Source organism: Saccostrea echinata, unplaced genomic scaffold (assembly GCF_033153115.1).
Source record: "Saccostrea echinata isolate AGI-Se365-2 ecotype Australia unplaced genomic scaffold, CSIRO_AGI_Sech_v1 ptg000010l, whole genome shotgun sequence".
NCBI classification, from domain to species: domain Eukaryota; kingdom Metazoa; phylum Mollusca; class Bivalvia; order Ostreida; family Ostreidae; genus Saccostrea; species Saccostrea echinata.
Genome location: NW_026889759.1, coordinates 1685790 through 1711785, shown reverse-complemented (window position 1 = coordinate 1711785; position 25996 = coordinate 1685790). Strand labels below are relative to the sequence as shown.

The 25996-nt window shown below is 32.6% G+C and overlaps 1 protein-coding gene across 1 annotated transcript; it reads right to left on the bottom strand.

Moving 5' to 3' along the window:
• Positions 1-16216: 16216 nt before the first annotated feature.
• LOC133184581 (multiple epidermal growth factor-like domains protein 11) lies at positions 16217-22064 on the bottom strand. The gene is made up of 6 exons (XM_061319662.1): positions 21925-22064; positions 21334-21810; positions 20601-21104; positions 19941-20061; positions 19549-19809; positions 16217-16943 (listed from the first exon to the last, which is right to left on the bottom strand). Exons 1-6 carry the CDS (start codon positions 21974-21976, stop codon positions 16829-16831), a joined length of 1530 nt encoding a protein of 509 aa, XP_061175646.1. The 5' UTR covers positions 21977-22064; the 3' UTR covers positions 16217-16828.
• Positions 22065-25996: the final 3932 nt, after the last annotated feature.

The window sequence follows — 25996 nt, the reverse complement described above, 5'->3', positions numbered from 1 at the left end:
AAGTCTTTGCAGATTTTGTTTTACTAAAATACTTCAGATGTTACTAGGTTTAAATAATAAAAATTGCAATCATAAGATCCTTTGTCAAAGAAGTGCTTTCAAACCTTGAAGTGTATATTTCTTCATTTTTCTGATCACAGGTAGCTTTTCAGTCTCTTAAACTTGATTTTTTTTCGACCGATTTCCCTGAATTTTTAAGTTTTAACCTGTTTTCTCAAAAAAGAAAAATTAGACGTTTATTGTCCTTTGTCATTTTAAAATATTCTCACATATTGGGCTTGAAATAAGATTAAAGAATCCAATTTTTATTTACAATGAGAATGAAGTTGTCTTCAATAAATGGAAATGGACGACAAATATATCGGATAACACGTCAGATAGAGGACTTGACTTTGGTGGCACTACATTTGTTTGGCTAGTCTTGGTCGTTATCATTTAAATCTGTTTATAAAAAGTCAAATACGGCCAAAGTTTAACAAATAGATCTGCTTGTTCGGAGAAGAGAGGTCTTTTCTGTTCAGATTTGGTCCTGATGTGTTGACTTTGAAGGCCACTTCACACAAGGTTTGTGTTTGTAGAGTTATCCAATATCTGAGACAGTTGGCTGGCATTGGTGGTCTTTGGTAAATCTGTATAAATAGATACTGACTATTAGATACATGTCAGCCGCCAAACATTAAACACAGGAACGGCATCTCTCTCTCTCTCTCTCTCTCTCTCTTCTCTCTCTTGTTCACAACAATTTAAAATTTAAAATATCCGTTAACATTTCGATTGCACAAAGTGATATGTTTGCAAAGGAGTGTATATACACAGTAAGAGATACAACTAAAGTTTCTTTATTCAAAACAAAACTAGTTCGAAATGTCTATATAAGTAATCAATTTTCTAAACACGATCATTTACTTGCTAGTGTTTCCTTTATATCTCAAACAAATGAAAGTGTCGAAAAAAGGAACCACCGGCGCCATGCTGTTCCCTGAAATAAAAGTTATATTTTTTAAACAAATATATTACTTTATGAATTTCTTTAAGCTGTATCGGACATAATTAAGAAAAACTGTGGTTTTCTTTCAATAAAAAAGGTAAAAACTTGACGCTTAAGAATATGAGTCTTTATTTTGCTATTAGAAATAAGGAAAGTATATCTTTGCGAACACTCCTTATATTTGCAAGGTATATAATTGTTTTCTCTAATTATTGGTGAATGAGACATTAAATTATGCAAAGCTGAAATCTGGAGCTGGACCTTTCTTGAATATTTTTTTTCCAAAAAGAAAAAAAAAATATCCTAAAAAATATTTAGATTTTTCTGATATATAGATCCTTATACACTATTACATGGATTCTTAATTCTTTGTCAAACATTTTGTTTTGTTTAATGTTTTTTTTATTTATTTATTTATTTTTTAATGTTTGTTTGTTTATTCTATTTTATTATTATTATTTGGTTGGTTGGTTCTTGGAGATATCCGCATGATACGCTGCTAACATACTCAAGGTCATAACCGTCAATAGTCAATACGGTCATTCACAAACAGTCCTTATACGTGTATAGAAATTATGTCAGGTACCGTCTCTTGTGATGGTGAGAACCATTAATCAAAATAACTGTGGATCTAGTAACCAAAAGAGAATCTCAAATAAAGGCTGTATACTTATTAAAATTGATTTTATAACAGTATGATTAGGCAGCACTTATACTGAACAAAATGTGCAATCGTTTGCATGTTCCATTGCCAGCTGTTTATGTAATTATGTACGTGTGTAAATGATTTATCAATGACTAAAAGTACAATTTATTTAAAAAAAGGTTGCAATATACAGAAATGGGATTGCAATAGCAGCAGTAGTATGCATTTCGGCGCGGTCGATGAGAAGTCGCCAGTCTGCTCCGTGAGAACAGTACACCTATAGGGTTATCTCCGCGGCAGAGTGTATCGAATGCGCCACACTGACAGTCGAGTGGGCAAACTTTGTACGGTTAACCACTTACTGCCAACTTAACTGCGATAAACGACCCTCGGGGGAATTTATCCTTCAATGTTGACAGTTATAATCCTAATAATGAAACAGAAAGCTGATTGGGGGTTCAGGGGGTGGTCGGTACGCTATTAGGCTTCGTAATTTCTTTCTTGTTTCGTGGTTACTTCAGATATAAAACGTTTCACGAACTTTGTTTGGGTCGGATGTAATTGACCCTGGGTGGCAAAATTTTATCAGCCCAACCTGTGATTTTTACGTGTGTATATGATACATAATTCTCTACGAGGAGATTGTCCTGTCACTTATACTTTGTGAAATATTTGTACTCAAAATGAAATTTCTGAATATGTGAATGGAAACTTAAATTTGCTTCGATTTGACAAACATTTCAAATATTTGGGGGGGGGGGTATCTATGATACTCTCATGTAAATTTTGCATTTCTCATGTTGTAAATTTTAAATTTACTTCCACCCAGTAAATTTAAAATGTATACAAGATAATACCGTTATAATCAATCAAATTAATTTAGAACAATGATTATATATAATCAAAAGAAGAGACGAGGTATGTCGTCTTAATAGAGACAAGTATGAAATGTTTGAAGCGTTGTTTCAAAGAGAAAGTTTAACATGTCCACAAGGTTAACTCATGATTGTGTACTTCAATTCGCGGTATTTACATTAGTAGATGATTCGGCATATTTTAATCAATAAATACTTTTTATACATCTATATAAAAATAAAATCCAAATAAAACCGATTCATGATTGCCCCCGAATATTTCACACCAATTGTACGAAGTTTTACAGATGGCCATGAAAGTAAACAAATCATAATTCATTTGCCAATGTAAAAATAAAAACTCAAAACCTTGCAAAAATGCATTCTGGATTAAAAGAATGTCAAATGTTCTTTTAAATGGATATCAAAACTCTAAATTCAAAAAAAAATTAAGCCATGATAAAAAAAAAATTCATGCTCATTACATGAAAGATACATAGAACTTTTAAAAATATACACTTTTCTTCAGCAAACACTTTAAATTCTGTGAACAGTCATGGAGATTAGGTCACTGACAAAAACTGGTTCTGAAATATAAATATAACAATTCCGTAGCCTTTTAAAAGATCACTTAAATTGGAGGCAATATATAATTGTAAAAAGAGTTTTTTGTTAATATCAATTTATTTAGTAAAAATAGCGATACTAGAAAGCCTAGAAAATTTCCATCAAAATGCTTAATCCGAGGGATCACGGGTAAATTTCTCTAATGCAATTTTGTAAGAATTCTAAATAAAATGATAATATTATAGATTTGATATTTATGCTATGTGACGTCATATGCATGGCGTCAGCACTATTGATTTCTTATATAGTTTAAAATCTAAATTTAGGAAATAACATGTATCTTTCGGGTTAATCAGTGTAGTTATGTATGAAATCACATTGTAGAACTTACGATTTCATTTAAATTTTTTTTCTTTGATTTTTAATTTTGTATACGACAATATTCTGAACAAATTATAAGCAATAAATATTTATATACTGCATAAAATATCAGGATATAGAACTTGAACGAAAAAAATTAAATAAATTATTTTATATCAGGGTTTTGAATACAAGCTTTTATACACTATATATATATATATATATATATATGTATATATATAAAACGTTTTTTTTTAGAAAAAGGAGGTTCATTTACAAATGAATTGTTAGATTTAGATATAATTTCTAGAAGAGTACAGGATAGAGGGGCTTGATCTAACACTCTGGGACCGGCGAGCTGAGAGTGACTTTGGACAAACAGATTGAAGATGACACGATGGAGAGTGCTTAGCCATTGTTTGATAAAAGGTTTCCGATTACAACGTATCGACTTTAGGGCAACACAAAGTGATTCATCAACAACGTCACGTGATGTTTGAAGGGTACCGATGACACCAAATTAAATCACTACTGTTTTGGAAGATTTTGGCCCTCCCATGGTATAAAGCCCAAATTATTTCTAATTCTCCTATTGAACATTTTCCCAGTCTGGTGGGGAACTTAATTAAGAAACGATTAAATAAAGAAATTGAATCTATTTTACATTCAGTTTGATATTAAACAAATAATTGTTCTTGGGTGGCTGAAGTCGTGTTTCAATTCGGTAAATATTAAGACTCTTGATATGAGTGTAACTGACAGTAAAAGTCTACCGACAGATAAGCGAGCATATGACGGAGTCGCACGAACGCTAGGGGATTTCAAGATCAAAAATTGATTCACTGAAGTTTTCCATTTATGTATTAATGGCGCTAATGAAGATTTCGGGTATCGGCTTGTTGTTCATTGCACGACACCTTGATTTTATTACGTCAATATCCGACAAAGATGGATTGTGTCAATAAGGAATATCAAATAAAAATTTCAAAGATCCAGTATAGAGTCGCTTCATTTGTCAGACTATACCTCCTTTTCACAAGCACCTCCTGGTTATCTTATCAAGGTATAATGTTAGACTTGTATAAAAAAAAAAAAAAAGAAAAAAAAGAAATGAATGAAAAAAAAAAAGAAATCCACTTTTTAAAGTTTGCTTTTTAATATATCTAACTAGTCATAAGGAGGTGGAAAAAAACATTTTACAAAAAAGCAATTCAAATTAATCATTGCTATCTATGGGTCTTGTATCTATGTGATATGGTAAATGCTGAATTTATCGGATGGTAGTAAATACATAATTTATACAACAGTAAATTTTGTATTTACTTCACCCAAAATTTACAACATGACATCTATATGCTTCTTTTTACAGCAAATAAAGATTTACACAATGCCTTTAGTACGGCTTCATTTATTGTTGAAAATTGTTTGATTTTTAATATAATATGTTTTTAAGGGGGGGGGGGGGACTGATATACATATATGTTTGATTTTATTTCCACTTCTTGATAACATTAAAAATATGACGAATTTCATCATTATTTGTAACCTACTTTAAACAACCTTTCTTTCTCGAAAAATTCAATCTCATCTCCCACTCTCATTAGGGATTGTTTGATCTACATAGAAAAAAGTGAATGTCCATGAAAGCTATAACTTTTTTTTTTTTTGGAAAATTTTATAATTATTAAGATAAAGAATTTAATTTTCCTAGTCTGAATATTTTGATCAACAATATATTTTTTGACGTTATTTTTATCACATTTTCATGAATTATGTAAAGTTGTCCATATGTAAGATAACCAAATTATTTTCAACATAAAGGATGACTGCACTTAAGGACATGCGAAATTTGCGACAAAATAAACTTTCAAAACAAGCATTTTCCTTTTCATTGCAAGAATGGTCAACATCCAATCTACAACATTATGTAATTACGTTTAATAAAAGTGTGTATTTACGAAGTTTGAATCTGTTTTCAAAGGCAGGGGTCATCACAATTTCTTGAATCTCCGTACGATAATGAGGACGCCCACTTTTTTACTGACTTTATACATAGTCAGCGCATGTTTGTCTATTGTTCTCCGTTTCACAGTAGTTGTATATTTGCATAAATAATAATGTGTCAAAAGGAGATTAATAGACAAACATGCGCTCATGGTTAAAAAGAGAAAAAACTGCCTCTTCTTACACTCGCTCTCCGTGTTGTAACCAAGGATTGTGACATGTTGAATATTATAATTCACCACATGATGTCCTACCTCGGGTAACTTTGTGAATACAAATTCCGTCACGTGACTTGTAAGGTAGCATGTTTTGTGCTAACTAGGACATTGTGTTCGAACACGTTAAGTCATCTGGCATTGATATACAATCTGCTTAAATTACATTGACGTGATCATATTGTTAGTTTCGTTTTGAAACCTTTGTCAGAAGTGTATTTGTGCCATTCAGAATGGAGAGGGAGATTGGAAAGAGTGATCATGTTCTTTTTTTCAAACATGTCATTGTTATTTATCAAGTCTAATTTAAGACCCATATTTACAATGTTAGCTCCACCTCTCATGCATATCTAATGTTCAGTCAAGGGCAGTTAACTGTAAATTCACTATATTTGGAAAGCACTAAGGACAAAAAACATTGAATCATTTTATTGTATCACAGTCTAAAATCATTTTAAGATTTAAATTTGGTTTCAAATTGACAGGATTCTTTCATAAACATACAAAAGTGAAATAAAGTTTAGATATAAAGGCAACAGAAGCAACCGAAAAAGACCCCAAAACAGGCGTTAAGTGCAGTCATCCTTTGTCTAGGGGGATTGCGAAGGATGTAAAAGCTTACATTTTAGTAGATAATTTATTACTATTTGGGAAGTTGTTCTTTTGAGGTACCTTATTTCATAGTTTAGCCTAGAAAAAATCAATCGGCAATCCTCGGCTGATTCCGCTATGCTCCATACAAGCCTTGGATCAAATCGATACATTTCTCCACCGGAAACTGCCTCGTAACTCTTTTCATATTTCGCTCTGCATAAAGTTCTTCAAAAAGTATTTTTTAACTTGTATAATTCTTCCTTGTATATTGGTTTTGATTACAACCTTATGTTAGTAGTCTTTGAAGCAAAAACATAGTGTTACATGTAGGAGTGCCACAAAGTAACTCAGATTTCAAATGTATAACATTTGCAGGAATTTCAAATGAGATCACATGACTGTATCAGCAAAATGGTAGAACATTGTTTACGTCCGAGGTTAGTGTGCGAGGTACGAGCCACCCGAGGAGCTCCGAGTGAGAAACAATCGTTCGAATTGTATGCTATGCAAAGACGGAAATATACCAAGTTCTCGCATACCTTGAAGGGTTTAATCCATGCTGTATAAATTGTGCCAAATAAAGTTTTTGGTGAATCCTCAGAACTCCCACCAAATGTAACCGATTCGATTATCAACAATCGTGAGATTGTCGCAAAAATTCAATGCCTAAAAGCATGTACAACCAAATGTGCTATTGCTTCATTCATGATTATCAATAGTAAAATTACTTATATGAACTTATGTATCAAATGCACGAGGAGCTTACGTTTGAGACCTGTGGTAAGCATGTTGGTAAAAGTTTATATATGGTAAACATTACATGTGAATTGAAATGTTTCGCTAAAAATAATGGCAGCATGCTTAGAATGTCGAATACATGAATATTCATGTTTCAATTAAGATTACTCTTGAAAAAAAGATCTTTTTTTCATTCTGACTGAAGAACATACATGTATGTATATCATGGAGCCCACAGAAAGAGTGTGCAAAGGCAATACCACTGTCCTTCATGTTATACTTTATTTCTGACAGCAAATAAAATATACAACATGAAATTAACTATCAGCTTCGTTCATACCTATGCATCTAAATGAAATTTAATGTTGAAACAGAGACTTTATTCCCTTCTAAAAGCAATGCCTTATGCGTAAAAGAAGTTGTATTCTGTAAGAATTCTTGATATTACCCTTTATAATTATCTAGTTTATTGTACTTCAACAAATATACAAAGAAAAAATTGCTATTCTTGTCAATGTTTGGTTAAGAGTTTGTTTATTTTCAACTTGTCATATATTTAAAGTCATAAAGTCTTCATGTTAAATATTTAAGTTCCAATTTATATATATTTTTTTCAATTTTTTTTAAATAACTAAATCTAGCTTATTTTTATCTAAAATGAAGAGATCATATGGCACAACTTGTGCTTCATATCCTCTCTTCAAAATTTGGATAGTCATACCAAAAAAAAAACAACAAACAAACAAACATAAGAAATACTGGCAAAATCTTATTAACCACAATTTTTTTTATTTCATTCCTTGTAACAAATGTTTCCTAAAAATTTTAAGGAAACAATTTTGTCTGGATTGTGTCTAATTAGACATTGAATTGTTCTACAATCTATCGCACAAGGCATGCAAACGATGTTAGAGCAATGACCCGCCAAATCTACGAAAATGAACCAAAGTTGATAAACAAGGTTCATCAATTGTAAACTTCAATTTACGAAGCGAAAACTTCAGTTCTTTAAACCATAGTTTACATCTCAAGATCAGAGCTCTTTAACCATACGTGCTTTTGTGAACAAATTAAATGCACATTTTGAAAAGAAATGTATTGCTACTTTAAAAAAGCAGGCCCGTAGGAAACGGGGAGGCACGGGGGGGGATGTCTCCAATAATTTTCCCAGTATATACTTTACTATAGAAAGCAATGCTTACTTACAGTTGTGTCCCCTCAATAAATTTGCCAGTATATACTAAACATTAGAAAACAAAGTCAATTTACGGTTGTGTCCATCAGGTACGGATATACTAGTACCTTTTTTTTATTTTTGCTTGTCTAGAATTTCTGCTGTGTCCCTCCTTTAAAGAATGTTAAAAAAAACCCTTAAAATTGCTTCCAAGGGGCCTGAAACGACATGACGAATTTTGATATTTTACTCCATGTAGTACTCTAGTTGTTCCTTTTTTGTACGAATAACAGCTTGGATGTGACTGGTTATGCTTTGAAGTGAGTTTTCAGAGAAAGTTTTGGAAATTGAGCATCATTTCCGCTGTAATGCCTTCCAAATATCTTACATGTTTTTAGTCATTTGTAGGTTTTGAGTACCGGCGGGTCTTCTTTATTTTACCAAAAATGTAAAGCTGGGCTTTTTTCAATCACACACAAATTTACACTCAGTTTAAAACATTTGGGGACGAACGAAGAAGCCCTCTGGTCAAAACATACCAATGACTAAAGAGATGGAAAGCAGGCCGGCGAGAATAGTGCTCAATTCCAACAAACTCTCTTTGAAAGCTTTATTTATAGTATATCAAGTTGCATTGTAGCGGTTATTCGTAAGCAGGGGAAGTAGCTAAATAATAGAAGTAAAAATATCAATCATAAAAACTACAATGAAATTGTAAAATTAATTATATCTTTTGTTTGCATCTTTGTTTTGTAGCAATACATTAATCTTTCTACAATGTGCGTTTTAATGGTTCACTTGTGAGGTTAAAAAGAGTAAAAATATACTTATCTGCAAGTGCAAAAATTGGTTTACAGTTTAATGATTAACAAACTATGGTTAATAACTAATTGATAAATGATAATTATAGTTTACAAGTTTAAAATTGATTTTGCAGCTATGTAAGGCGAGGAATTCAAAACAAAACGTTAACATTAACATAATTTTACATTTGAGAAAGAGTTTAACACCAGAATTTCATATTTTATATTGCAATTACACGTTTTTTGTCTTTTTTTTGGGGGGGGGGGGGTTGTTTGTTTGGTTTTTTTTGTTTTTGTTTTCGTTTTTTTTGTTTGTTTATTTGGTTTTTTTTGTTTGTTTTTTGTTTTATTTTGTTTTTTATTTGTTTTTTGTATTTTTGGGTGTTTTTTTTTTTTTTTTTTTTTTTTTTTTTTTTTTGTTGTTTTTTTTTTTTTGGTTATGTTTTTGTTTTTTTTTTTTCTTTTTTGTTTTGTTTGTTTGTTTGTTTTTTTTATTTGTTTATTTTGAAACTATATTTCATGACTCTAAACTATAGATTACGTTCAAAACTATAATTCACAAATGTTTCGTTCGTAAATGAAAAAAAGGTGAAGATAACGAACAGTGATCAATCTCGTAAAATCCTTTTAAAAAACGAATCGTGATCAGGACAAAAGACTTGCACCTGGAAACACCGGGGGTGGGATCAGGTGCCTTGGAGGAATGTGAATCATTGATGCAACGAATCCTACACAGGGAAAAGTGGCTCACAGTTGTGATTTTCTATTATTTGAAAACTGTGCGAAAATCATGTAAAAATTATATAAATATTTTTTCATGCGAATATCATGTGAATTGTATGCATGATATTCACATATTTTTTTTAGAACTTTCATGTGAATTTTTCTTTGCACGATATTTATGCGATGTGCTCTTCATATAAAATTCATACGGTATGAAATTTATGTTAAAATCCCGTAAAATTTTCATACAAATTTCATGTCTTGTTTTTCGTCTCTCTCTCTATCACAAAGAATTCACATGAAATTCATGTGAATTTTATATAAAATTTATGCAAGCCTCTTTTGCCTGTGTAGTTACATCATTATTAGATTTGACTCTCCCAAAGATTAAATTGATTTTTTTTAAATTCACAAACTTTATTTTATTGTTCTAAAGTATAATTTACGAGTGTTATCTATACTTTATGACAATAAAATTTGATTGAGAAATGTTATACTTTATCCCTAAAAACTATGTTCTACATTATTGTTTACGTCTATTAATTATACATGTAATATATGTGTTTTACTTAAGTTTACGAAAGAAAGCTATAACTTAAAAACGTATTAAAAACATAGGTTTTTTTTTTGTTAAATATAGTTCATGATGAGTGAAATATGAAAAACACTTAACAATGATAAACGAAGGTCAATACGTTCTATTTCCACTATGGAAGAGTTATACTTCTTAGTGCGCTCTTTTGTGAAAAAGTCGGAAAATGTACAAATCTCGCGGGATTTCTGGGACAAACGTAACATAAACATGTAAAGAATCATCCGGAGAACCTTGGGCCTTTCACAGAAAAACACGTGTTTTTCTGTGAAGGGCCCGAGGTGTTCCGGATGGTAAACAATATGTTGAATGTCGATGAACAATTCCGAAGAAAATGCAAATATTTTATTGTTCTGGACTTTATAAACATCAAGAGTAGGAATGACAACGATATCAATTTATATCTATTGTAGATCGTATGTATCTATTTATCGTATGGTACGTACATCTAAATACAGTGCACATGCCTCGGAAATGTCGTATTTTTTATTAATGGATGAGAAATTTGGGGTTCTCGCTCGCTTACATATGTCTTTTAGTTCTTCTATTCTTTAATTGGAATGACAAATACATTTAACATTTAAAATTGGACTGAGATTAGCATATTTTGTATTATCCGCAACGCCATGCTGTCCCAGTCAGACGACCAACCGCGCCTCTAATTTTGAAGAGTTCACTAATGGAAATACAACGTATTATTGATTGATTGATTGAATGTTGTTTTATGTCCCGTTCGAGAATTTTTCACTCATATAGAGACGTTCCCATATACCGGTGAAGGGCTTCAAATTAAGACCTTTACTCGGCACCCAGGACCATTGAGCAGTGATGGTTCTTTTATTGTTTACAAATGAGAATTAAAACTATCGTTAACATTTATTCACAGGCAGGTACAGTTTGTTTATTATGGTTTAGATCTGTTCAATATATAGTTTTAGAATTGAAAACCATAGTTCACAAATAGTATACTGTAATACACGCTTCATAATCTATAGTTACAGGTCTTAGGACCATTAACTGAGGACAGCCTTAATTCAAAATAAGTAAAACTTTTTTTATGATTTTAAAAAGTAACACAAACTTTCATCATGTCATTTTTTTTTTAAAATATCATACAAACTTGCAACTTTTAAAAAGTGTTTGTTAAATACAAATCAAGATATTCAGAATCTAATATGAAACTGTTCAAAGTTTAATGTCGTCATCTGGTGGACAGATCCCCAAAAGAGTAAAACATTATTTAACGCATATGGGTGAATTAAAAAATAATGACCATCAAATTGAATATTTTTTTTTTTATAAAATTCAACTACCCATAACACATTTTTTTCATTTGTATCATTATATTGTACATACATACTAGTTAAAGTCCTGAATTTGCAATAGAATAGACAATTGCATAAAAAGTTTCAGGATTTTTATTAGTAATACTTAATATGAAAAAAGGAAACATCACTACATCCTAAAAGACTTATAAAATAAGCAAAAGAAATCATGTTTTTTTATGCTTCAAAATGGTATCAGGGATATAAATGACTAGATCTAAATCTTGATTGAGTTTCTTCTCTTGTATATGTGGGGAAAATTGATTTTTGATTCTTATTTTACATTATTTTTTCAATTCTGGTTTGAACAGTTTTTATATGAAAGAAATATGTAGCAATAAAATTCCCCTAAAATCACATTTTGGTCAATTTAAGTCAATTCTTTAAATCTAAGCCAAAAAGGAATTTTGATATACAAGTTTTCTTACAAAAAATAGAAGATTTTGAAGTGACCCTATGTTACATTATTGTGTTGCACTCCTGACATCTGATATGTATTTTATCTCACATTGTTTTAAAAATTATAACACACAATAACCCGTGATTAGTTTGTAAATCAGTTTGTCATAATGATATTTTTTATCATTTACGGCAAGTTTTGCATATTTTTGCAAATATGCAAGACTTCAAATCATGATTATTTGCAGTGTGTAATATATTTAAATTGCATTTAAAAATATGTGTTAAGTGATGAAAACTATTCTCTGAATTGACTGTAAAATGTCTGTAATCAGTTGATAGACATAATGTTTTGAACATCAAATAGTATCAAACATTTTTTTCAATTCATTTTTTAGTAAAGATAGCTGAATATCATCGATAATTGAAAAACAGTTTTGTTGCACTCCTGATAGCAGTAAAATTTAAAATTAAAACTATAGAACAAAAAAAGTGTTGGCAACTTTAAGTGGTAACGATATTGTGCAATATTAATTGTCCAATACTTCATAATTAAGACACATGAACGTATTTAAACTTTGGATTTATATCTTGAATTATTCCCTATTTATGCCAAAAAACTAGCTAAAATATATATTTAGAAGCTAAAGTATATTTTATAATATATTTTTTTTATCACAGGACAAACACTAAGCAACTGAGGTCAACCAGAGACATTCTACTCATCAATTCATATTCTAACATATTTGTTGCACTCCTGATAAGGAGCATGGGAGTCTTTAAAGTAGAATTGTGATGTGAAAATTACATCATAACTTCTTCTGTTGTTTCAGTCAAGTTGGGATTGAATTACTTGAATTTTATAACAATTTTTCAGTGTGTTTATTTTTTACATTCATAAAAAATCAAAGAAAAGATAAAAAACACATCTGAATTGATAAAATTGAAAAAGAGGATTTTAATAACAAAAACTCCAACAATTTAGTACTAAATTATTCAAATAGATCATTATAGATTAAAGAATATATCTTAGCATGAGTAGAAGTCTTTTCATTATGTAACTTGAATCTTTGAAAAAATGTGTTACACTCCTGACCATAGAAATGTAGATCTGAAACACAGACAGACCCTTTAATTGATAAATATTTTTGGTAAAAATGTTCCTTGTGTCTTTCTTTTCCAAAATAAAAATCAGAGAATCATATACTGATAAAAGTTTTTCCATGCTGGGGAGCAAAAAATTAAATGTTGCACTCCTGACATTATTGGGTATGCACAGATACTTGACTCTCATTAATGCTGCTTATAATTTATATAACATTTTTAAGTTTTAAATTGTATATCAGTTATCGTTTTACACTTCGAAAATTCTTTTTGGACTTAATTGTCTTTCAGATTTTTAAAATCGCTGATTTTTTGGCAACAATACATTTTTTTCTGTTGCACTCCTGACATGGTATGACATTTTTTTCAACATCAGCCATGCCCACAACTTGGTCACACAAAAGTTGCTACAGTCTACAAGTAAAGCCCAATACGTTGAATATTATCAGAAAAGTCTTTATTTCCAACACAAGCCATTATTATTTATTTCACAGATCTTCAAAAAATATTGAATTTTCAAAATGTCACAAAAAGGTGTTGCACTCCTGACATTTTAGCATCATTTTGGGACATAACTTTTTTGTGAATTGAGATATCAATGAGATATTTGGCAGGTGTTTAGACACTATCCAAAGACATATGCTGAGACATAGAAATTTATTCCCTTTGCCTGCATTTTTAGTGCAGGTTGATAAATATGACTTTGGTCATTTTTATTAATTCACCCATATACAATGTATTTTGATTTTTAATCAATTGTTTTAAAATCACTGTTACCTCTCCATCTTCAGTCATATGACAGGTATTCCCTTCAGTATATATGACCAACAACTCTTGCAGCAACCGTTAAACAACTGTTGCTGCAACGGTTGTTCGATATATAACTAGACAGTGATAAGAAGTCTATAACATTATTTCCAAAGTATTTTGGCATAATTCTACCCCCTATATGCTAGATAAATTATGTCAACTTGCGGAAGAAGTATGTAAACAAGATATTATGTTTACATGCAAGGTAACAAGTACGTATGCAAGTTACCAATCTCTTTTTAGAGAACACGGTTTTTAGTTTGGGTTAATTTACATACTAGTGCCAGTATCTGACAAGCAAAGCTGAATGTCAACATATTTTATCACAGTTATTAATGAATACAAGAAAATATCCAATCAACCAAACAAAAGGATAACTTTGAAGTAAAGAATTTGTGATACCTCGTTTGTGGTTTTTCAAAGTACTGCTGATGGACCATTTGAGACTAATAAATCCCTACTAATTTAATAAGAACAGAATTACATAAATTAGTCTTTAAAAGCAGATCTCGGAGCAAAGACTCAAACTTTAAGACTGTATTTATAGAAAGAATCCAGACCAGGATTCAACCACAGATACCAAACAGGAAAATTTTAAAATTCGCTCTGTTATTGTTAACTCCATGGCCGACAACCAAAAATATATTACAGCGCATAATCTTAAATGATAACATGGTCATCCTTAATTATTCAACCCAGGGCTATGCAAAAAGCATAACTGTACACGTAATAACTTTGAGATATAATTCTACAAAAAGAAATTAAGATCTTTTTAAAACACGTGAAAAGAATGTGACCGTTTTTAATGTAAAGAGAAAACGAATTTCTGACATTAAAATTTTTCTTTCGAATGTAATGACGTGTTCCAGAGGCAAAGAGGAAAAACTCCCAAAACTCTTCTTGTCTAAAATCATCTCTATTGAATCAAGGGAAATTATTTACAAATATATTAAATAATAGAAAATATTAATTAATTTAATGGAATATTTAGCGTTTTTTTTTTGTGACGAACAGGCTTATCTTGAGGGCTAAATGGTACTATTATATTTTTAATTTGAAATGTAGAGGCCTACAGCTGATCGGTATTGCACTTGTTTTGTGTTCTGTGTATATATATATTTAGGTGTTAAGTGCTTGATTCAGTAAAAAGTTTATAGTTAAATTAAAATTATTACACGTATTTTCTATCCTTGATGGTAAAATGTCAATTGATAAAGAAAACTTTTTTATGCAAAGTTGTGTCTACCAAATGGATGAAATATAAAATAACGAATAGTGATCAAGCTCAAAAGTTCATTGAAACAATACAAATTTGGAACAAAGCAAACACGGACCTCCAAAAACATCAGAGGTGGGAACAGTTGCCATGGAGGACTAAGCATCCCTTGTCGACTGGTCACATCCGCCGTCTGCTCCTTGTCAGGATCGGAAAATAACGGGAAAATCCATAGACAATTTAGTGTGTAAATAATGGTCTAAAAATTAGAATGAAAAACATCAGTCAGCATTCGACTTAATGATAGATTGTATTTGCTCAAAGGGTCATTGTATTGAGCATAGTATTTGCAAAATGTAGACTTCAAATGAGACTGTTGATATTTTTGTTTCATTAATTTATTTGTCAATAGCTTGCTTCGTTTCAGAAATCGTCTGTACTTAGAGCATGCTCTTGCGTTTCGAATCAACTGGGAGACATAAACTTCTATGCAGGTGTTAATGGTATATTGCTACATGAATAAGGGAAGTTAGCGATAGAAAAATTGAAGTCATCACGTTTATCATAAAGTTTTGTTGTTAGGTTACCATTAACGTCTTTTTCTAGTAAAATATCCAAATATGAAACAGGTGTGTCAGACTCTGCGATTTTTTTTTTCGAGTTCAGAGGGATACTGTAGAATCGTCATTGTTCGTGGGGGACCAATATTCGTGGATTTCGTGGGTCACACTTGCCCACGAATTAACATCCCCACGAACGTTTATTTTCTAAACATGTTGAATCTACCGTATAAACTAGTAACCCACGAAATTACGTCCCGACGAACAAGTAAAATTTTGCTTCCCCACGAACATTGACCCCCACGATCGAATTAAAATGATTCCACAAATGGAAATAGATATTATTAATTAATAAAACGTCATTGATATATCTAAATGTTAAAATGAAGGTCACACCAAGACATTTTTTTCATGTAGAAATTTTTTAATAAATTCTGCTTCATATGAATACAAAAATTTGTCTGCTAATAACTGGGCGCAATTGGTACCCATGAGAATTCCAACAGAATGCTGGAAGACTTGATCTCCAAAAACTACATAGATATTGTCAATCAGAAACTCAAGCATCTTTTTAATATGAACTTCAGAGTGCTTATGTGTACAATCAGAATGTGTTTAACAAAATAATTTTGCAAATAACCAATGACAAGGTAAGTGAATTTATTGAAAAGCAGCTGTCTATGATGTCAAAAAAGCCTGGACTTTAATTTATCGTGGGGAATGGTTGTATTATGTGTTGAAAAGTCGTTTTGATGATATTGATTTTGATAAAAATTTTGTGATTTCAAATCTACTAAAAGTTCTTTGGAGTTTTTAAGTATCCACATCCTACAAGGTTGAAAAATAAAGTAAGGAAAATAATTGGTTTTTAGAAATTAACTTATCATATTAAATGCGCAATAAATAAACACGTTCGTTTTATGAAGTTGTAAGTGGCTTATCAAAAAATTCTATAAACGACTTTTACACTACTGACACAACTGCCATCAACCAAAGTAGCTTTAAGTAACTCTTTAAGTCCCTTGCAGATTTCAGGCATCATAATCTTTGATTAATCAACATAAACGAAGAAAAATGTACTTGTCGAAAAGGTATAAAAGCTAAAGCACATATCTATATAACAATGCATGATTGCACTTTAAAGAAGTTCTCTTTTCTATTCAAATGTTTCTTCTATAGGTTCAATTTCCCCCATTGTCTCATATACATCCTCTACATGAGATTCCGGCCCGCTGGGATCTGATTCACTGATAAGTAACTTGACGACTGGTCTGAAAGTAAGAAAAGAATAAGAGATGAGTATGAATCAAACAATTAAACAAGTGGATGGAAAATAAATTGAAATCTTCAATAGGCTATACAGATAAAACATTTTGTTTTGTGTAAGAGCGACTCCAAAGACCAGGATTGTCGCATTTTGTACTAATCTATTATTACTTAAAACTTGAGATGGAAAGCTTCAGTTGAAATTCTGTAAATACCTCGGGAGAACACAGTTCAAAAATTAATGATAAGGAAAATAAAATACTTTATTCCTATAACTCTACGAATATACATCTAAATAGGAAGATGAAAAATTATGTTGTCTATATTAAAAACTGCCAAACAAATTTCATATTGTATACAAATTCATTATTGATTTCTATGTTTTTTTTAACACAAATATATTTCATACAGTCCAAATTAATAAGCGTCATGTACGCATCCTAGATGTTACACACTCTGAGGAAGGAATTCTATTGAATTTAACAATATTTGGCTTTGGGTAGAAACTATTGATATACTAGTATATTCTGAACTTGCTTCAGCTGGTCTTTATGAATGCATTCAAAACTATGATGAAGTACATCAATAATTTAAGTGGGATAGTACATATTATACGTAGCCTTTTTTTCTCCAGGAATCATAATTGAAAATGTTTGTTCTAACTATGCACAGAAAAATCCCGTGAAAGATAAAAAAAATGCATTTCTACTTTCTGTGAATCTTCGTGTTACTCATAGATAAAGTATAGACATTGCTTTTTCAATTCAAAGAGCAATCATTGGTGTTTATAAGTTACTAGTTATCAAAATCTACCTAATGCGCTGAATACCATAATGTGTTGCATCTTAATGTCAAAACTACGTTTATATATGTACGGAACGTTCTTGTCCTTTATTCTATTCAAGATTCATGATTTGGCAATATTTGGTCAAATGTTGAAACTGAATTCTAGCTTTGCTTATTTTTTCCGAATGTTAAAATGTCTAAAACTTCAACAGGTGAGGGGGTAAGATTCTTTAAAAAAAAACCAAGATGTGTTTGTGAAACACTGATGCCCCCATATGGCAGCTCATGGCGAAGATTAAAGTTTCTCAAATGCAAGTCAAACTCCAAGGTCAAGAGTTCAAAAATGTTGGTACCCAAAGGAAGGCCTTGTCGCAAGAAATACACCTGTGAAATATGAAAGCCCAAGCCCCGACCGTTCAAGTTCAAAGGATCAAAATTGTTAGTACCCAAGGAATGTATAGACAAAGAATACACCTGTGAAATATGAAAGCCCTAGCACCAACTGTTCAAAAGTTAGGACAAAGGTTTAAGTTTTTCAAAAGTGGGTCAAACGTCAATGTTAAGGTCATAGAATAAAAATTATTGGTACCCAAGGGAAGGATATTTCACAAAGAATTTACCTGTGGAATATGAAAGCGCTAGTTCCAACCATTCAAAACTTATTGACACCTGTGACATATGAAAGCCCTAGCACCAACCGTTCAAGTCAAAGAGTCAAAATTTTTAGTACCCAAGGAAGATCTTGACACAAAGAATACCCCTGTGATTTATGAAAGCCCTGGCATCAACTGTTCAAAAGTGATGACAGAGGTCAAAAGTGGGTCAAAATCCAAAGTCAAGAGATCAATATGTTGGTACCGAAAGAAAAGTCTCTTAACAAGAAATACACATGTGAAGTATGAAAGCTATACAAAAAAAATGTAGCTCCAACCAATCAAAAGTTATGGGCAAGGTTAAAGTTTGGTAAAGTTATGGCCACGGTTAAAGTTTGGTCAAATTTTACAAAAGTGGGTCAATCTCCAAGGTCAAGAGATCAAATATGTTGGTACCGAAAGAAAAGTCTTTTAACCAGAAAACACATGTGAAGTATGAAAGGCATACCAAAAAAATATAGCTCCAACCAGTCAAAAGTTATGGGCAAGGTTAAAGTTTTATTTCCGGACAAATAGACAAACAGACAGACGGACAGAGCAAAAACTATATGCCCCCGAATCTTCAATTACGGGGGCATAAGAAACTTCTATGAGCTATTAACGTGTTCGGAATTAAATGTAATTTTAACAATATACTTTATTATTAAGAAACGAAAAGGGCATATTCTAAAGGACTCTTTCCATAATAAAATGTTCAAAAGTCAAATTATCGAAGTAAATAAGTTCCAATAGCTTCAGGATTACAACAGGAAAGGTTTTCAAAACAGGCAACAAACCAAAAAGAATGGGTTATGGTTAGAATGGTTTGAAACACAGTTGGAATGGAAACTGCAAAAGGAAATTATATTTTATCAAGAATTTAATTTTCAAAATAATGCACGTATTGTGCACGTGTATCACGTAAGCTTTGAATTTACCTGGAATTTATTTGGAAAGAAATACAAGATTTACAACATGAAAACTTTCATTTTGTAAATTTTGCATAAATTTCCTCCACGAAGTAAATTCAAATGTACAACAGTTCAATGTTTTGATTTTTTCAGGTTTTGTAATTGATCATTCTACAACCATTACACACACGCACAAAAATATTCCGTAGAATAGTAAAATATACATCAACCTTCCCATTATCAGTTATATAAAAATACCAATGTTATATATAAAGTAATACTTGGTATCCGAATGTTGTTCTTCCTGTAGAAGAGGTGATGTCACATCCGGTTTTGATAGAGTATGAGGTTCCATATAGCCATCTTCGCCTTCGTTTGGGGGTAAAGGAAGTTGTCTATTTTGGTTTTTACTGGGTGGTGAAAAATTGATGATATAAGGATTGCTCTGACGTGCGTTTTCTTCTAAGGTTTCTCGCGAGGGGAGACCATTTACTGTTTCGGAGTCGACATTGGCTTTTCTCGAAATATTGCTGCGCCGACGCCTGTAAACCATGAAAATATAAAATATACTATGATTTCGCTTTCAACGAAAGCAGAGGGTAGTTAAAATCAATATCCCCTACTTTCAGAGAACTAGCGAATAAATGGCGGGTTTGCTAGGAGACACGTGTACCTTATTATATAAAAAGCAACTCCAGTCACTACAACTCCGAGAGTGAGGAGAGCAAAGACGGCCCCCAGAATGGCTCCCAGAGAACTGGATCTTTCCTCCGATACATCTTTGCTTCCTACAACTGACAAAAGAAAAATGTAATTACATTTATGAATTAAGGCTATAACCATGTCTTTTTTTATTTATTATTATAACTTTTATCTTGTAAAAAAATATTGGAAATAGTAAAGGATTTGTCATCTAACTGGAGCCAAAACAGCCCATTTTCACCCAATTTGCTATTTCAATTCACGGTAACAACCCATCAAATACTGGCAAATTTAGAAAGCCCTCCATCTCTGATTCTCTGACCTGGGTAACATTTATTGACAATTCATTTAAACGCTCTTGATATTACAATGTATTCATTTTTTTTTAAATCTCATATCTTACTGGTTGAAGCTGTGGCCAGTGGGAAGGAGGCATTGTGATACAGTCAAGTTTGCATATGCATGCATCAATTTACTCATTCATCATTTAACTTTACAATGAAGAGGTCACATTCATTTTGTTTCCTCCGAAAAAAAACCTTCCACTCCCAAATTTTCATAAGGATCATTTTTTTTTTCAAATCAGCAATATTAAACTATCTATATTCTCTTTCGACGGAAATAACCTTACCAGCTTTAACACATTGTTTCCATTGTGATTCCTTTTTGCAGACGATACACTCACTATCTGATATATTGCAGGATATGCATTTTTCTGGACACTCGTTTTCACAACTAGCCCCAGGAAAATATCCTTCATCACAGCTGGAGACGAACTCCTCGCACCACATTCCCTGAAATCCTAGCTGGCATTCCCCACAGCCGCTGTCCGCGTTACAACCCAGAGAGGGGCTACATCTGATGGGACACATCTCCTTACAATTTTCCCCAAAGTAACCCGTGGTACATCTATCACAACTGCCACTCTCCTGCATGCAGGTAGAACAGACTTCGGGACACGGTTTCTTGCACGTTTGTCCAAAGAATCCATCTTTGCAAAATGTGCAGATGACTTTACCTTTGACTTTTCTACATGTTTCACAATTTGGGAGATTATGACTGGTACAGCTTCTCCATTTATCTCGCTTGTTGTGGCTCTTCTTCCGAGAAGCCTCCCATCTGGCTTTATATGTACCTAAAACCGAAAAAATATGATATTTTTTTCATTCTTTTTTATTTTATTCGGTATAAAAAAATACATTTCTTGGCAACATCAAATAGCCATAAAGCCAACAAGTTGCTCTAGTAAACAAAATACTAGTAGTGTATACATATGCAGTATAAACGTTTCAGAGCCTTTTGCATACATACATTCTTTGAAAATTTTAATATTTAAACAAAAAAATTACTTTTAGCTTTCTTACCGCTATAATCCATTTTGACATGAATTGTGAAATTCAAGGGCACCAATTTGAAAGATATTTCCTTAAATGAAATGACACTTCCTCTTATAGTATTCTGTGGGACCACAGCTACAAGATTTGAGTATTTGAAGTTGGTGTTGGCAGTTTTTCGTGGTGGTATGATGAAATCAGGCACAGTGAGCGAGTCGTTCTTAAGCAAAACAAAACCCATGAAATCTCCTTTTTCGATAATGACCGGTTCCATGTTGTCATCACTTCCTTGGTTAATACGGTCTAAAAAGGTGAGGAGTTTGTGGGTACCGTAATTTGGGATCCATATTCCGAACTGTATGTTATATTCAGGTTTGGCGCCAATTGTCCGCCATCCAATCAAATGTCCATCACACGGAAACGCTGCTATCTTTTCGTAAATCGAAAGTCCCGTACCATAGATCGCGAGACTTGGCAAACTCACTGTTTCTGGACATTCTGTACTATCTAAAGAAAGAACTTGTATAAATATATATATATATATATTTTTCAAATATGGGAGTGCTATTTACATGAATTCCTAATATTAATTCATATTTCTTTCTTAATTGTTTCACTTACTGGCATCCGTTATACAGAGTAAAAGTCCTATAACACACCACAAAATATCCATAGTCCAATCTCTTTATAAGCATTACTTAAAATATTAATTTTTGATCAAATCCCTCAGTATCCCCATGTCTCACTTTTCGTTCGTTCGCCCTATTGATTACATTTTGAGAACAAAAAAACCCCTACTTCCTGTCTGTGCTATCAAGAAACATTATCAGTGATACGATAACGTCTACCTGTAAATTTTTCATTGTGTAAATCGACATATCGGTAAGCCTTTCTCAAATGAGTTATTTTGTTTGTTTGTTTGTTTGTTGTTTAACGTCCCTCTCGAGAATTTTTCACTCATATGGAGACGCCACCACTTGCCGATGGAGGGCTACAAAGGACAAGATAGGCTAAGACCTCTTTTTGGCCCCTGGTTTGGGGTGTCTTTTAGAATGATGCAACAGTTTTCCAATAAAAACCTGTTGTCACCCCTGTCACAAAATTTTTTTCCCTCAAATTTTTCCCCCTCAAATTTTCATCGATTTTATAGCATATTTTGTTTCAGAAAACATAAAGCACAAGCTTTCCTATCTACCAAATTCATATATTTCATACATTAGTATCAGATGCATCTTGTGTTTAAGAATCTCTGATAGGCAAGCTTGTGCTCTATGTTTCCCGAAGTGAAAAGTATCTCAAATTTGAGGACATGCCATCATAATTGAGAAAATTCGGGAAAATGTCCAACTTCTGCACCCTCTTGTGCCCTCCTTGAAGGCTTTGAATCAAAATTAGTGCTGGTTTTAAAACAAGCATCATTTTAAGTTCTTATCTACAAACTATCACAATTTTAACTGTGTTCTGATTTTAACATCAAATAAGTGGCCAGATTCGACCGTTACCATACCTTGTCCTTTGACCTATACTCGGCACTCAGAGCCATTGAGCAGTGAGGGATCTTTTTCGTGCCAGCATCTACTGCGACACAGGACCTCGGTTTATACGGTCTCATCCGATGGACCGGTCTCCACGTCCCGCAGTGGGATTCGAATCTGCGATGTAAGGATCAACTCCTTACTCCACGACTCTAGAGCAGACGCTCTAAATATATATATATATATATATATATATATCTATATCTATATCTATATATATATATATATATGCACGCATTTTGCATCGCACTTGAGACATAATATTTTTTTAAGTTAATGGTTGATTGATTGATTGTATGTTATTTTACGTCACGTTTGAGAATTTTCACTCATGAAGGGCTTCAAATTTAGACCTTTACTCGGCACTCAGGGCCATTGAGCAGTGAGGGTTCGTTAGCGTACCAACGCCTACCGTGACATGTGGCCTCTGTTTTTAAGGTCTCATCCGAAGGACCTGCAACTTTCACATCAAAGTGCTGAGCGATTGGCGAAGGAACAGTTGCTTTCTATTTTTTATCGAATTAGGTCAGTCACGGCCGTGATTCGAACACACGACCTTCCGATCTCGGAGTGAGCGCTCTACCGACTGAGCTACTGTGACGGCGTTAATGGAAAACTATGAAATTCTACTGGATATCATGTCTCCAAACAGATTCTATTCGCAAGAGCGCGATCAAACCATAATACAGGGTTCTAACAAATAAGTTGATGTTACAGGGGTTTCAGCACTTTCGTGTAATGTCAGCATTTCACAGATTCTATGGTCGTTTTAATCAGCGCAAGCACAACCAATCGCTGTGTTGAATTTCGACTGATATGTTTCATAAGAGTTGATATGCCATTGCTTTCATGTTTACTTTGACTAGGGATTCACCGTTTGCCTGATCAACAGAGGGGGCTCACAGCGGATGTACACAAATGTACATGGGATCTTTACTGAAACAAGAAAAACGATGCTGACCATGATATAGGATGTAAAATGTGAAAATAACGGGCAGTGATCAATCTCATAAATCCGGTAAAAACAACGAATCGTAAACAGGGCAAAAAGCACAGACCCCTGGATCAGATGATGGGATCAGGTGCCTTGGAAGATAAAGCATCCCGTGTTGACCGGCCACATCCGCAATGAGTGTTATATATTGATTAGGTATACGGAGTACTCCGTAGTCAAATTAAGTATAAAAGTAATGACCTAACAAAAGGTATCTAATATGTCAGACAGAATACACCCAGCACTAGACTGTATTTGCATACAATGCCATTATAACGACCGTAGAATTTGCGAAAAGCTGACTTAAAACGGGGTTGTTAAAATCCTTGTAACATCAACATTTGTTTGTAACTTGCCTCGGTTTAAATAATTGATCGTACTCAGAGCTTGCTTTTGAATATCGAATCAGTTGGGAGACATAAACACCATTTGCAGGTGATGTTGGAATATTACCACCTAACTAAGCGAAGTTGACGATGGAAAATTTAAAGTCATCCCGTTTGTCATACAGTTTATTTATTAGTTGGATATTATTGTCTATAGTCAGTAAAACATCCAAATATGAAACAGGTATGGCAGACTCTGTAGTGTCTATGATGTCAAAAAGGCTGCTCTTTAATTTATCATGAGGAATAGTTGTATAAAGCGTATAAAAGTAATGTATTTTTATGCTTCTGATGTTTGAAAAGTTTTTTAGATTTTAAATTTTCCAAAATTTCTTTGGAGTTTTTTTTTTAGAATCCATATTTGGTTTAGACCACTTCTTGAATATGAAGTTGCACAATACGTCTGAAATTTCTCCTTCACAGCAGTTAATATTCTGCTGAGAAGTAAGGATAGGGACTTGGTTGAACATTTACTGGACCCTGCAATATATCCTTGTAAGGATTTTTATTAAGTTTTGGAATCCAGTATAGGTACGGTAAATCAAACTCACTTCCATTGACTGGAATGATAATAAAAAAAATTTAAAACTGAAAGATTACTTTGAAGAATTTCATCGTCTGAATGGGAACTTTGAGTATAGGTTTGATTACCAGATGTGGAATTAAAACAGAGTTCTTCTAAATTGCAGTTGAAATAATGAGTCTTACAAAGACTATATTGTTACAAGCATTTCAGCTGGAACCAAAACATATTTTTCATGTAGTCTTTCTAATTCTTTTATCACTTCCCGTCTACTGAAAACGGAAGCAAGATAGTTCGCATTATGCCCTTTTTCAATATATATCTAAAACGCTTTATCCATTCTGACAGAGTATCAATGTCTTCCTCTTTACATTTATTCCATCGTCTAGCATACTCCTCGACGGAATTCATAACAGAAATGAAGTTCTGTCGCCATTTGAAAGATCTGGGCTCCCTGAGCATTTTAATATGATAGCTTTTAGATTGACATTTTGAAGTATACTTACATCACTAGCGATGATGTGTCCAGCTGAACAACACTTAGGAGAAATTTGATTTTGATGGTCAGTATCTACGCAATGTAGAGTTTGTTTATAATTGAAAATTTTGGAGGCAACAGTAGAGGAATATCTGAAGAAATGCGGGGTGTAGACTTCAACTTGAAATATGGTGGAATACAAGACTGAATTCTTTTTTGATTAAGAATGTTGCTAATGCTGGTTATGTTTACAGCGTCTATACCTTATTAGCAAATTTAGGCTTTAGAATCAGTTGATTAGGAATTACTATCTTCCATAGCAAGTGGCGGTTTAAAGAGATCGTGTTGGGCAACATCCATAATAATAAACATTAGTCTGTATTCTGTTGTTGAATCTAAGAATGGATTTTAGCTTTCTAGAAAAATCCATATAAACGTTTCAGAAACAGAGTAAGGTTTAGTACGAATGTCAAATGAAACATCGTGTATATATGGCTTACTGTGAACACTGCAGACAATGCTTCCAAAGACCCATATCGCGAGAAATACAGACTATATCTCCAAGAAGGACGTAGTCCTCGTCCTTAAGACAGTAAAAATAGTTCCAAACATAATGCTAGTCATGCTGTGGGAAATAGGGAAGTGTACCTCAAAATAGTCATTAAGGTCAGACGACACGTTCCTCAAAAATATATAATTTTCCCCAAGAATTTGTTATAGAAGTATAGCTACTTAAACAAGTTTCCTCACCAAAAATTGAGGTACCTTACCAGGCAT

Bases quoted from the DNA above. Each gene is read 5' to 3' on its own strand.
- LOC133184581 (XM_061319662.1), bottom strand. From the start codon at position 21,976: ATGGATATTTTGTGGTGTGTTATAGGACTTTTACTCTGTATAACGGAT. The intron at 21,811-21,924 runs GTAAGTGAAACA...TTCTTTCTTTAG, and splicing joins ACTCTGTATAACGGATGCCA to ATAGTACAGAATGTCCAGAA. The intron at 19,810-19,940 runs GTACACGTGTCT...CATGGTTTACAG, and splicing joins GTTGCTTTTTATATAATAAG to GCGTCGGCGCAGCAATATTT.